Source organism: Paramormyrops kingsleyae, chromosome 11 (assembly GCF_048594095.1).
Source record: "Paramormyrops kingsleyae isolate MSU_618 chromosome 11, PKINGS_0.4, whole genome shotgun sequence".
NCBI classification, from domain to species: Eukaryota; Metazoa; Chordata; class Actinopteri; order Osteoglossiformes; family Mormyridae; genus Paramormyrops; species Paramormyrops kingsleyae.
Genome location: NC_132807.1, coordinates 24,015,427 through 24,026,778, shown reverse-complemented (window position 1 = coordinate 24,026,778; position 11,352 = coordinate 24,015,427). Strand labels below are relative to the sequence as shown.

General features: G+C 43.1%; 1 protein-coding gene across 2 annotated transcripts; it reads right to left on the bottom strand.

Annotated features, from left to right (window-relative positions):
- Positions 1–676: 676 nt before the first annotated feature.
- Positions 677–9,394, bottom strand: LOC111858230 (uncharacterized). 2 transcript variants are annotated; one of them, XM_023839812.2, is made up of 8 exons: positions 9,185–9,394; positions 8,261–8,379; positions 7,340–7,446; positions 6,490–6,749; positions 6,035–6,102; positions 5,410–5,597; positions 2,786–3,466; positions 677–1,783 (listed from the first exon to the last, which is right to left on the bottom strand). In XM_023839812.2, the coding sequence occupies exons 2-8, from the start codon at positions 8,317–8,319 to the stop codon at positions 1,047–1,049; spliced, it is 2,100 nt and encodes a 699-aa protein (XP_023695580.1). In that variant the 5' UTR covers positions 8,320–8,379; positions 9,185–9,394; the 3' UTR covers positions 677–1,046. The 2 variants fall into 2 exon arrangements, with proteins under 2 accessions (XP_023695580.1, XP_023695581.1); XM_023839813.1 differs by lacking the exons at positions 6,035–6,102; positions 6,490–6,749; positions 7,340–7,446; positions 8,261–8,379; positions 9,185–9,394 and adding an exon at positions 5,681–6,005.
- Between the last annotated feature and the right edge of the window lie 1,958 nt (positions 9,395–11,352).

Genomic DNA, 11,352 nt, shown 5'->3' with positions numbered 1-11,352 from the left:
ATGCAGTTATTTTAGACTAAGCCCCACTAGGATATGTGGGTGACATGGCTTCCAGGTGTATATTGGCCAATACCATCCCCAGGCCTATCACCATTGGTAGGTTCCAATATCCAGATTGTGGGAAGGGTACACTGGCTCTCCTTAATACCTTTCATACGGGGTTCTCCTCAGATCATAGCAACCACCCACAGATCTTTTCACAAAGGAAGTTCCTGGCAGAAGTTCAAGCTAAAGAAGTATAAGTACACAAAACCCCTCCACCACGCTCTGAGGTCACAATCATCAGTTTTTTGTTTACGATACACTTTCCATTATGCCCAAAGTATTACATCTTGCACTGGGGATATAAAACAACATCACTTTCATACACCAAGGTAGGTGCAGCTTTGAGGACATTGGAAAAAGATTCTTCTGCATTAGAAAACATCTGCTGTTTTTCTGCAAGGCATGATAAGGTGGGCTTATGAACAGATTCAGTGAAGAGAACTGTAACTCTAAGCAACGTTGGCTTGAATTTATAGTTGGGGGACAACTGCTGCCTTTGTGATTACATCACACCCATTTCAGACCACTCCAGAGATCCTTATCGGCGTTAGACCAGTTTAATGGAAAACATTAGTAAAGGACAAATTTGTTGTTGTATGGCTTGGACAATCTGAATCACTCGCAACAACGATTAAATTAGTATCAGACATGAAGCAATCAGTTTATTTGAACAGAGCTGTCACAAATAAACAGTTTGAAAGCTCTAGTTCCATTATACAATAAGTATGGATCTCAGTGTCTATGTCATTTCTTAGTGTTCCGAAACAAATAGCAGAAGTAAAAAAAAAATAATAATGCTTCCTGCCCTCACAAAACGACGGAGGGAGCAGCTCATCACAGTCAGTCTGAAACACAAACGTCAATGATCACTGGAAACAGAAACCCTTTGGCTAGAAATACACTGTTCTCAAGTAATACACGTATAAAGACTTACATTAAGATTTAAAAAATGACTATCCTATTCTGGGAATTAAAAAGAGGTTTCTATGGAAAAGGAGGTTTTATTTCTTTTTGATGGAGCTGATTAGTTCCCTCATCAGTAGCATTCTCTCTGCATGCTGTTGCTGCAGCAATGTTCTCAGCTGTTGGAAACGCTCCTCCGCTCTCCGCTCTCTCTCCTGCTCTAGCCTTCTGTCCTCCTCCCGGTACTCCTGGAGGAGCTCCGCCACGTCTGCCAGCCTCTTCCGCTTCGGGGGGGTGGCCGCCGGCCCCCCGTGGAGGTAGCTGACCTCCGGCGGGGAGGACGTGGACGGCAAGCTTACTCCATCCGGGGGGCTTTCTGGGACCTCCACCACGTTGAGGAGAGACTGGCACGCCCCTTCCACCTCCGCGTCCGCCTCTCCGTCCAGCGCGGGGCTGTCCACGGCTCCGGAGAGCTGGAGGTTGAGCTGGTGGCCCAGCAGATCCTGGAGCTGCTCGAAGCAGGGGGGCGGCTTCCTCTTGGCCGCGTCCGGCCTTTCGGGTTGCATGATGTACTCCTTGTACGCCCTCGACAAGTTCCTCCACTTCTGGAAGCAGCGTTCGCCAGCACGCTCTGGCACGTCGCTTATGGGAAAGCCCTGCTCCTCTAGGCGACTGGCGATGATCTCAAATATCCGCTTGGTCCGGGTTTTGTTCTCCTTGATCAGTCCCTGGATCTCAGGAGACCCGTACAGCTCCACCAGTGCTTCAGTGGCCTCCACGTCCTGATTGGTCACCTTTCGGTCGGACCACACATGTAGAACCCCACCGTTCTCAGCTGCGGCGTGAGCACAGATGGACATGGTCATTCACATATCTGTGACAAATACTGCATAACTTAATCAGAAACAAAGTTCTTTAAAATGATCATTTAGGTTATACTTACGATCAGGTGGATTTGAAAACTCTTAACTGTCCAGAACTTTTGGCTTTAATGATGGCTGGCATCTCTAAATTGCCTGTGGTGTTTGCCTGGGATTGTGAGTGAATGTGTATGTGCCCCGCGATAGACTGGCATCCGCTCCACAGTGCCCCCTGCCTCATGTGCTACGCTGCCTGGGATTGGCTCCAGAATAACACTGTTACCCTGTGCTGAATAAACGGCTAGAAGATGGATTAATCCAAGCTTGGACAAGAAGCAAAACTGAAAAGAGACTACAGTACTCAGCCACTGTCCACAGCATATTACTTATTACATAAAAAAAAAAATATATATATATATATAGTCGATCATGTTTTCATAAAATTGCTCTACTGACTGACATAAAAAGCTTCTCAAAAATAGAGAAACGTTTTTTTTTACACAATGCAATGTGTAGCACATGAAGCATTTTCTGGACAGAGAAGCATGTATGAACATTCTGCTCCTTGTCCACTATCATATTTTGTAATACACACTATAGTGAGCGCAATATTAGATCCAGTAACTACTTCATGTTAGAGTGAACATCTCATTCTAGTAGGAAGTGTGCAGATTCCTAATATGTAGTAGGCTGATGCTTTATATAATACGGACAGTGATGTGCACCACTTGTGTGTCTGAAGAAACCAAGAGATTATCAACTTGAACAACTGCTTTAATCTGTAAGGGGAAAAACCTGAGTATCTTTTAGCCAAAACAATAAGATATTGAGTTAATATGTTAATACTGGATTTAAAGTTTCAATTTCAACTTCCATACATCTCAGCAAGGATTCTCGTGTTCTTCAGTAATAATGTCTAGCTAAATAGATACATATGTCACCTTGTATAATTATGTCAAGCGAATGAGCCAACCCACCTTTTTCCCCCAACCAGGATCTCCTCTTCTTCTTCTGAATTCGCTTTTCTGTCCTCTCATCCTTCTGGTGAAGAGCTTGCAACAGCTTTGGATGAGGGACCCTCTCCCTAGCCGATTTCCTCGCCTGCGGTTCTGGCCCAGTGGTGCCAGCATGGACCCGGTTCTCCGCCTCGGAGGTGGAGGTGGTCGGGATGCTGACTGTGATGGGGTGACTGGCCGGGACAACAATGGCGTAAAGCGGCAGGGCCGGGGGTGGAGCAACGGCCTTGGTGTTGGCTCCAGCGGCACGGGCTGGAGAATTAGCCGCCGCTGCTAGCTTTGAGCTCAACCGCTGTCCCATGAGAGCATGGAACTGGTCAAAGAATTCTGGCTGCTTCCTTCTTCCTGCGTCAGTCTTCTTGCGTGCTAAGACGTAGTCTTTGTAAGTCCTCTCCAAGTTTCTCCACTTCTGGAAGCAGCGCTCACCTGCCTTCCAGGAATTCTCATTGATAAGGAAGCCCTGCATCTCCATCCTTTTGGCAATGATCTCAAAAATCTGCTTCGTTTTGGTGGTCCTGTCATTGAGCAGACTCTGGATATCTGGGGATCCATAGTGCTCAATCAAGGCCTGCGTGGCCTCTCTGTCCCTTGCGGTGACATTCCAAGGGCTTGACCACACGGGCAAGTCACCCCCTTTCTCAACTGTCAAAGAGACATCAAGGTCAAGAGCACAGAATTAGTCGTTGTATGGTTATTACAGTAACGGACATCTGAATGGACAAGAAGCTTAGGAATCACAGGATACCTATGGACAACAGCTTTATTAGATGAGCACTATTTGCTGAACGAGAGACAAGCCAATTGACATTCTGTGCACCTTCTTGCCACAGGAAACTAATGTGGCACAGAGGGAAACAAACCTTACTCAGGGAATCCCTCACTTTCACCAGCAGATAACCAATCAGCGGCAAGGTAACTCAGGGCAAATACTCGACATATGTTAGGTAGCTAGCTTTCATGAGTACAGACAATTGCTGTTTTAGTTTATTCAATAGGCCTGCAGATTAGTTAGTTACAGATTAGTCACAGCAGTAAGCAAGGTTACAATACAAGCATCACAACCTGACTCCAAATTATATTCTCAAAGCAAACTCAAAATTCACAGCTTACTTGTGGGCAAACCCAAAAAGCAAACAAGCTAAATTGCCCAGGTGTCTCAATTGGTGCAGCATATCCCTAGAGCTGAACAAAACCTGCTTTCAGTATTACAGATTGACTTCCAAGCTGGACAAACCAATAATATTTTACAGTGCAAACAAATTTCTTGCACTGAGACTGGGCAAAATATTATTCTCATTTATAGCAAGAAAGATTGCTAAATATCTTAGAATGTATGCTGTTTGTAATCCTTAATGTACAGTGAATGCACACTGGGTGAAGCGAATGAAAGCAAAGAAAGGTCAAGCAGCATTTGGCGATGTCTCACTGCTCCCTCTAGTGTCTGATCCTGATTCTGTGCACAGGCTGGTTGGCAGGCTGACTTAATTCCAGCTATATATTTCAGTATGTTCTGCCAGCACCTTCCACCTCTCCCCTAGATAAATCCTCATTTTAAAGTAGAAGGAAATAAAAATATACTGTGGGTATTTTAGAAATAGCTATATCAGTAATAAAAACGGCTTACTGAATAAAAGTTCCCAAGAAGTTTGGAGTCTAGTTGACGAGTGAGTATAGCCTCTACAATCTAATTATTCAATTGACCTTATTAGTCATATTTATTAGAGTATGTTGCTGATTGACAGATATATTAAGCACCTACTGAGATTCCATAAAACATTTCTTCTGTTCCTTAGGGTATTTGTCTACCTGCTTACCAAAAAATTATATTCAAGTTATATTCATATTCATATAGCACTTCTAAACTATGAAGTTCAGATGATCACTCCTCCATCAGTATTTACTGAAACATCTTAAATTTGTTTTAAAAAAAATAGCCCTTTTGCCTCTGCTTCAGTCTAAAACACACTGTGTGCCGGAATGCACCCGACTGATTTTCCATGCAAACAAGCATTTGAATTTCTGTCATGTGTCACCTCTTAATTTTAGGTTTGTTCAGTTTAATAATTAACAATACTACAGTGGGGTCTGAAATCAGAGTAGAGGATACACAGTGTATTTTAGAGGCTAAACGGAAACGATGATCAGTGCTGGAAGCGTGCTTGTTTGGAGCCATTTGAAGTTTGTTTACCTAACAAAAGGGTGGAACGTAATGTGATTTAATCATGGTAAAGTAGTATAATTACATTTGGCAAAAAAAAAAACAAAATCAAGTGCATCATTTACAATACTGGACAAGCTTATAAAGCAGGTCGTGGAAAATCCATGTATTAATACATTTTCTGTAGCTGCTTGCCCTGTGGAGGGCTGCAGGGGGTCAGAGCCGATCCCGGAGGCTGTGGGATAACCCAGGACGGGGCACCACCCCATTGCAGGCTACACACATCATTATAGTGCATAATAATAATTAAAAAAATACAAATTGCTGGTAAAATGCTCAAATTGTCAATACATTTTTTGGATCCCCCAGCTACCAACCACTGTGGACAGTGCAGTCAAGGGACACAAGCTGTTAAAAGGAGGGTCACCTGAGGTCAGGTCACGTCCGACGCCGTCCGGGGACATGCTGTGCAGCCGGCCCATGTAGTCCTCACTGTACCACACGCGCAGCTTCTCGCCCACCCTGAGGTTGCGGCACACCCGGAAGTAGATGTATTCCCCATGCTGGAAGGCCGTCAGGTTCCGCTCGCCCTCCTCAGCGGAATTCCTCACGTACCTGGGGCACAGAGGAGCTCCCCCGTCAGGCCACGCCCACACCGCGCTGGCAGACAAGTCTACCTGTACGTTCCCAATACAAACCTCAAAACTGGATTGGCTCCAGGCCTCAATGGAGAGCTTGAACACAGCAAGGCCCCCTGCATATCATCTGCAATTCCTGTGAGCGCAAGTGAAACAAACCCACTGTGCTCCTCCGCAACGGCTGCGTGAAACGGGCCGCAGGTTTCAGCGCCTAGCAAACGCGCGACGGACTGTAACCGTCCACCTACGGGCATACCTGAGATTCTGTGGCACCGTTTAACACTGGTGCCGATTTTGACGGATCCTGGGCCAGCGCAGAAATTTATATGAACATCATGTAACAGAGGTTAAGGCCCTGTTAAGGCCATATGACACTGAGGAAGAAAAAAACAGGAAATGACATCAAGGAAGTACCTCATCCAGTTGGCTTTTGTTTCGTCGCTGCCATCTATGGATTTGTAGGTGTTGTTTTCATCAACTAGCTAAGAAAAAAGAAAAACATGCAACATGTAAATTACAATTAAGCTTTAAATTATAATAGTATATATACATTTTAGTTTTGTGCAGCACATGCTTTTATCCAAAGCAATATTTTTAGGATAAAGCAGGGTCAGATAGTCCCTGAACCAAACAGGGGTTCAGGAACTCGCCCAGGGCCCCAACGGTGAGAGCACTCTGCCAAGTCAGAGATTTAAACCAGTGATCACAAGCACAGCATCCTAACCCACTGAAGTACACATCACCCCCATGATATGCTCATTAGCGCATTGTATTTATCTTGCTTCAACCACACAAATGACTGATTATGGGAAAGGGTAAACAGGACACAGACAACATGGACAAACAGGTCACAGACAACATGGACTCACCATCCAGGAAAAGAACCCTGATGATTTGTCCTGAGCGACCACCTCTCCCTGGTAGGGGCCAAAGATGGCCCCCTTCAGAATGCCCTTGTCCACACAGCACACATCCATCTCCCCTCCCTCCTCGACGACCTGGATCCCAGCCGGCACGGTAAGGGCTGCACGACCGGGCACTCCCACGGGTACAGATGTGTCCGGCATAAACACGGGGGGCCCATGGCTGGGGCACTCGTCTATGAAGTACTCCTTGCACTCTTCGCAAACTGCAGACAGACACAGCACACATAAAGAACCTCGCTTACGAAGTCGTTCACTCTCCAAATGCAATTATCTTCACTTAATGGTTTCTGTCACGAAGATTAACAAGGCAGGCTAAAAGGACAAAAACAGGACTGGATGGAGTGTTACAATCAAACCCCAACCTTACATACGTAAACTGAGTACCATTCTTATGTTGCTAAAAGCCAGGATACAGAGTCCCCAAGAGTATGGAGAGTAGCCCAGGCAGAGTTGGCCACCGGGTCAGAAACACCCTTCATGAGCTGCAGGGTCCTTTGCAGGGCACATGTCATTTAGAGTGACCAATTTACCTAACCATGTGTTCTGCATTGCAGGAAAAAAACAGAGAACCCTGAGAAAACTGGGACAACCATAAGGAGAATATGCAAACTCCACACACAATGAGTCAAAGGCAAAGGTCAACCCAGAACCCTATAGATGTGCAGCCACAGGGCTAATCACTGAACCATCATGCTACAAACACATGTGACACAGAAAATATGAACAAAAGATCTTTAAAATGCAATAAACTGAAGCAAAGTCGAGAAAGCAGAGGCTCTGTGCATGAACTTACACCAGAAATCCAGCTTTGGGGGGCTTTCCGTGGAACAGAAGTCATGGTCAATTGTCAGCTTCTTGGTTAGATCATCAGACTGAAAAGGCTCTATGTTGTTAATTTCACTGTGGCAAAAGTTGGAGAAAGACATTACCATTAAACATTATCCTTCCTGCAAAAAGAAAAACTATTAAGACATCTGTGCATCAGGTGACCCATCTACAAAATAGATACAACATCTGTGCATTTTAATCTTATCTTGTTACTGTACTTTATTTAGCTAATGAAACCCTTACAATTAACTTTTACAATATTACTATGCCCATATATTATATGTTTATAGAGAGGAGCAAATTAAGTAATTCAGAACTGAAATTCATTAATCCATACATTTAATCAAACTAGTAGTTCTGAATCTAGTATCAATATAAAATTATAGTAATACTTTACTAATCCCCATGGGGAAATTCTCTTTTCATTTTACTCCATCTTGCTCTCCATGACACACAGACACATATGTGGTTCAGAGCAAACTTGGGGTCACAGTGCAGGGTCAGCCACCTTGCGGCGCCTGGGGAGCTGGGGGTCAAGGGCCTTGCTCAGTGACCCATGGACACGTCATGGTTCTGCTTAGGCCAGACTCAGACTGGCAACTTTCCGGTCACAGGCACAGAGGCACAGCCCACAGAGCCACACACCACACCCATGTCAATGTTCACGAGAAGAGTTACAACCCATAACATTTGCCTGATGTAGCCTCTGGGTGCTCATGGGTCTTATGCAGTTAATCATGCATTTATACAGTATGACAACATACCACAAATGAACACACTCCACATGTAAAAACAGAGCTTTTATTTTTAGGACAAAGCACCTCATTAGAAGCAACATTAGCAGGTGATTACACATGTAGCCAAAAAAAGAACGTAAAAGATTTACCTGCAGTCAGTCTCCACATCAGAGAGAAAGTCCTTCTGATCAGACGTGGATTGTGCCATGGTTTGCTGTGCTCGGTGGGGGAGGGGGCGTGACCTCCAGCCCAGTTTCACATGACAGCACTGAAGAAAGACAGCATGATAGAGTAAACACACAACAGCCCAGCACTGATGATCAATAAAGTGGTCAAACATACACACCAAAACGCACACCTAATGTATTCCATAATTGCTGACATTTTGTTTCGAATATACTCAATTACCATAATGGAGAATACAATAGTACGTTACATTTAAATAACATTTTATATTAAATTAATAAATTCATTTAAAAGCCAGAAACATGGATAATAAGAGCTAATATAGAAAAATTAAAGGTACTTCAAATTATACTCAGCAAATTAAAAGTGAAATACTGCATATTTTAATGTCAATATTTATCCTATACATTGAGTGCAGAACTAGTATGAATAGCGTATAAGAAGCACGTTTACTGAAAGGTAAACATTATTGATGCTATAGTTTTGATTCTACATGAACATTACAATGTGCACCAGACCTTTTAAACCAAGCCCTCAAAATAAGAATTAAACGCCTTGTGACGTACGGTACTAGCCAATCAAAGTATCCAACTGTAAAATCCAGGGTTCTGATTGGACGACAAGTACGCCCCTCAAAATGAAACGCGTCGCGTCAAGACGGCACCACAACAACTGGTGCGATATATTAAATCCGCCGACACAAAGCGGAGCAGTCGCGTTTCTCCGGACAAATCCTTCATGGGCGTCCCGAACCAAAAACTAAAACCTTGACTGCACGTTGGTCAGCTTACAGCCGAATTAATTTCTTTTCGCCTACAGATGGCTGGCACTTTGCCTCCAGCTTTCGGAAGCCATTTTTATTGGCCACATTGGCCAGACACACTCACCTTTTGCAGGACTCTGCCGTTCCCGTGTACCTAACAATCTGCACTTATCTTATGCTCAGCACCAGTTAAGCACCACGTACGCCGACTTTAGTTTTCCGGGGAGGCCAAACAAAAGTGCTTATTTGAAATGATTTGAGCGAGTCGGCCGCTCCACTCGGCTTTGACGACCATCTTTTTAGCACAGGAAATGACATGTAAAACGGAAGAAAGCAACAGTGGAGCTGAGTGGAGCGGGACCCCAAATCAAAGACGGAGACAAAGCCTGCGCTTGCATGCCATGCCTCACGGCGTGCTCAGTGTACCCCCGCTGATTCCCATGGTGGCCGGCTAAAACGGTACCTGCAGCATTCCTTATGAAGGACACTGCACAAAAGGCATATGCAATTACGTTTGGGCCCGTTAAGCGCATTTTTAAACGTCTAAAAGCAAACCTTGTGAATCCAGAAAGCATGTTCAGAATAAAATTAAGACTGGCGAATTGTACTGATTAGCGTCTGCGGCGTGTGGCTGCCCATTTAAGGGGGTTTTCAAAACTGAATTTCAGTGCGGATGATTGATGGTCCAGTGATACAAACTAAACATTTTCGTTAAAATTCCAGCATTTGTTTAGCGTTGGATTGGGGTGACCTATTGCTACAAGCCAGGTTATTTACTGGGATGTATAAACGTCTCAGTTTGTATTAAACATTTTTACACATATAAAAAATGACCAGATGTTATCATTGTCAAAACTAACATTAATAAATGTAATTACATTTTGTAACTGAGAAAAACAAACATATGTAGTGGTTTCCTGGTATCAGGAAGAAGCTTGTATATTATTCTAAAGTTTTCATTTTGGAGGTAAAATGTACTTCGACTGAAATCAAAAGTTTTCAAATCATAATATATTTCTCAAACGCAGAATGGTATAGCATGCAGCAGTAGATGAAGGACGAAAGCAATGAAATTTGTTAAATACTGTATATTACTACTTTGGTTTGAAGTGTTTGGCTGGTTCAAATATAGCTATGAAACTGCATATTTAATAGTATTGTATACTGGCAAAATATTGTGTTAGTTACATATACGTATGTCTGAATTACAGTATGACTTTCCTGTTAGTTACTGGAAGATAAGTCTGGTTGTTTAAGAGTGTATCTTTCAGTATTTTTGTTCTTTGAAAAAGGGATATGTAATATAAGAGAAGGAGTCACATTCAGAATTGGGTGGAATTCTGAAATTCTTAGTAAGAGCGGGGCACTGGCCTTTGCTTTTTCAAAACTCTTAATGCATGGATATTCACCCAGTTTTGCTGCCATGTAAATTCAAGTTTCAAAGTTTTATTCCTCACATACACTACAGGCTACTGAGTGCAGTATGCGATGAACTTCACATTGAAATTGACCCCAACTTCATTGAAAATTTTTATATGCTGGGCCACATTTTATTGGGGTTTCTCCTTATTTTACAATTTTTTAGAAGGATCTTCTAAATTTTGTCTGTTAATAGTCAAGCAAAATTAAGAATTTTTAACTTTACATGTAATTTGTGGTTTCTTCTGTGTTAGCATGGCTAAGAGTAACATTGTGACGAGTTCCCCTAAATCTTGCTGTAAAGCGCTTTGGGACAATGTAATTTTGTGATAATGCGCTATACAAAAATAAATTTGTTGTTGTTGTTATATTAAGTCTTGTCAAACTTTTTGATTAACTGTCAGAAACTAGATCTAGAACTCATCTACTACCACCTACGTCCTGTGCAGAGAGCATTGTTTTACTTGTTTTGTTGAAGTAGGAAAATGCTAAGACTGTATATACAGTCTCAGTTCATGCCCCTGAGTAACGTAACCTGTTCATTTAGGTTCAGTTTTAAACACACACGATATTTGCACACAAATATTTAATTATCAACGTATCAAACAAGTGGACATTTCATGAGAAGCCAAATTAAATTTTTGCTTGATGAAAAGGAAGTAGGGGTGGCATGGTGGTGCAGTGGTTAGCACTGTTGCCTCACACCTCTGGGACCAGGGTTTGAGTCTCTGCCTAGGTTCCATGTGTGTGGAGTTTGCATGTTCTCCCCATGTTGTTGTGGGGTTTTTCTCTGCATACTTCGGTTTCCCCCCACAGTCCAAAGACATGCTGAGGCTAAATGGAGTTACTAAATTGCCCATAAGTGTGGCTGAG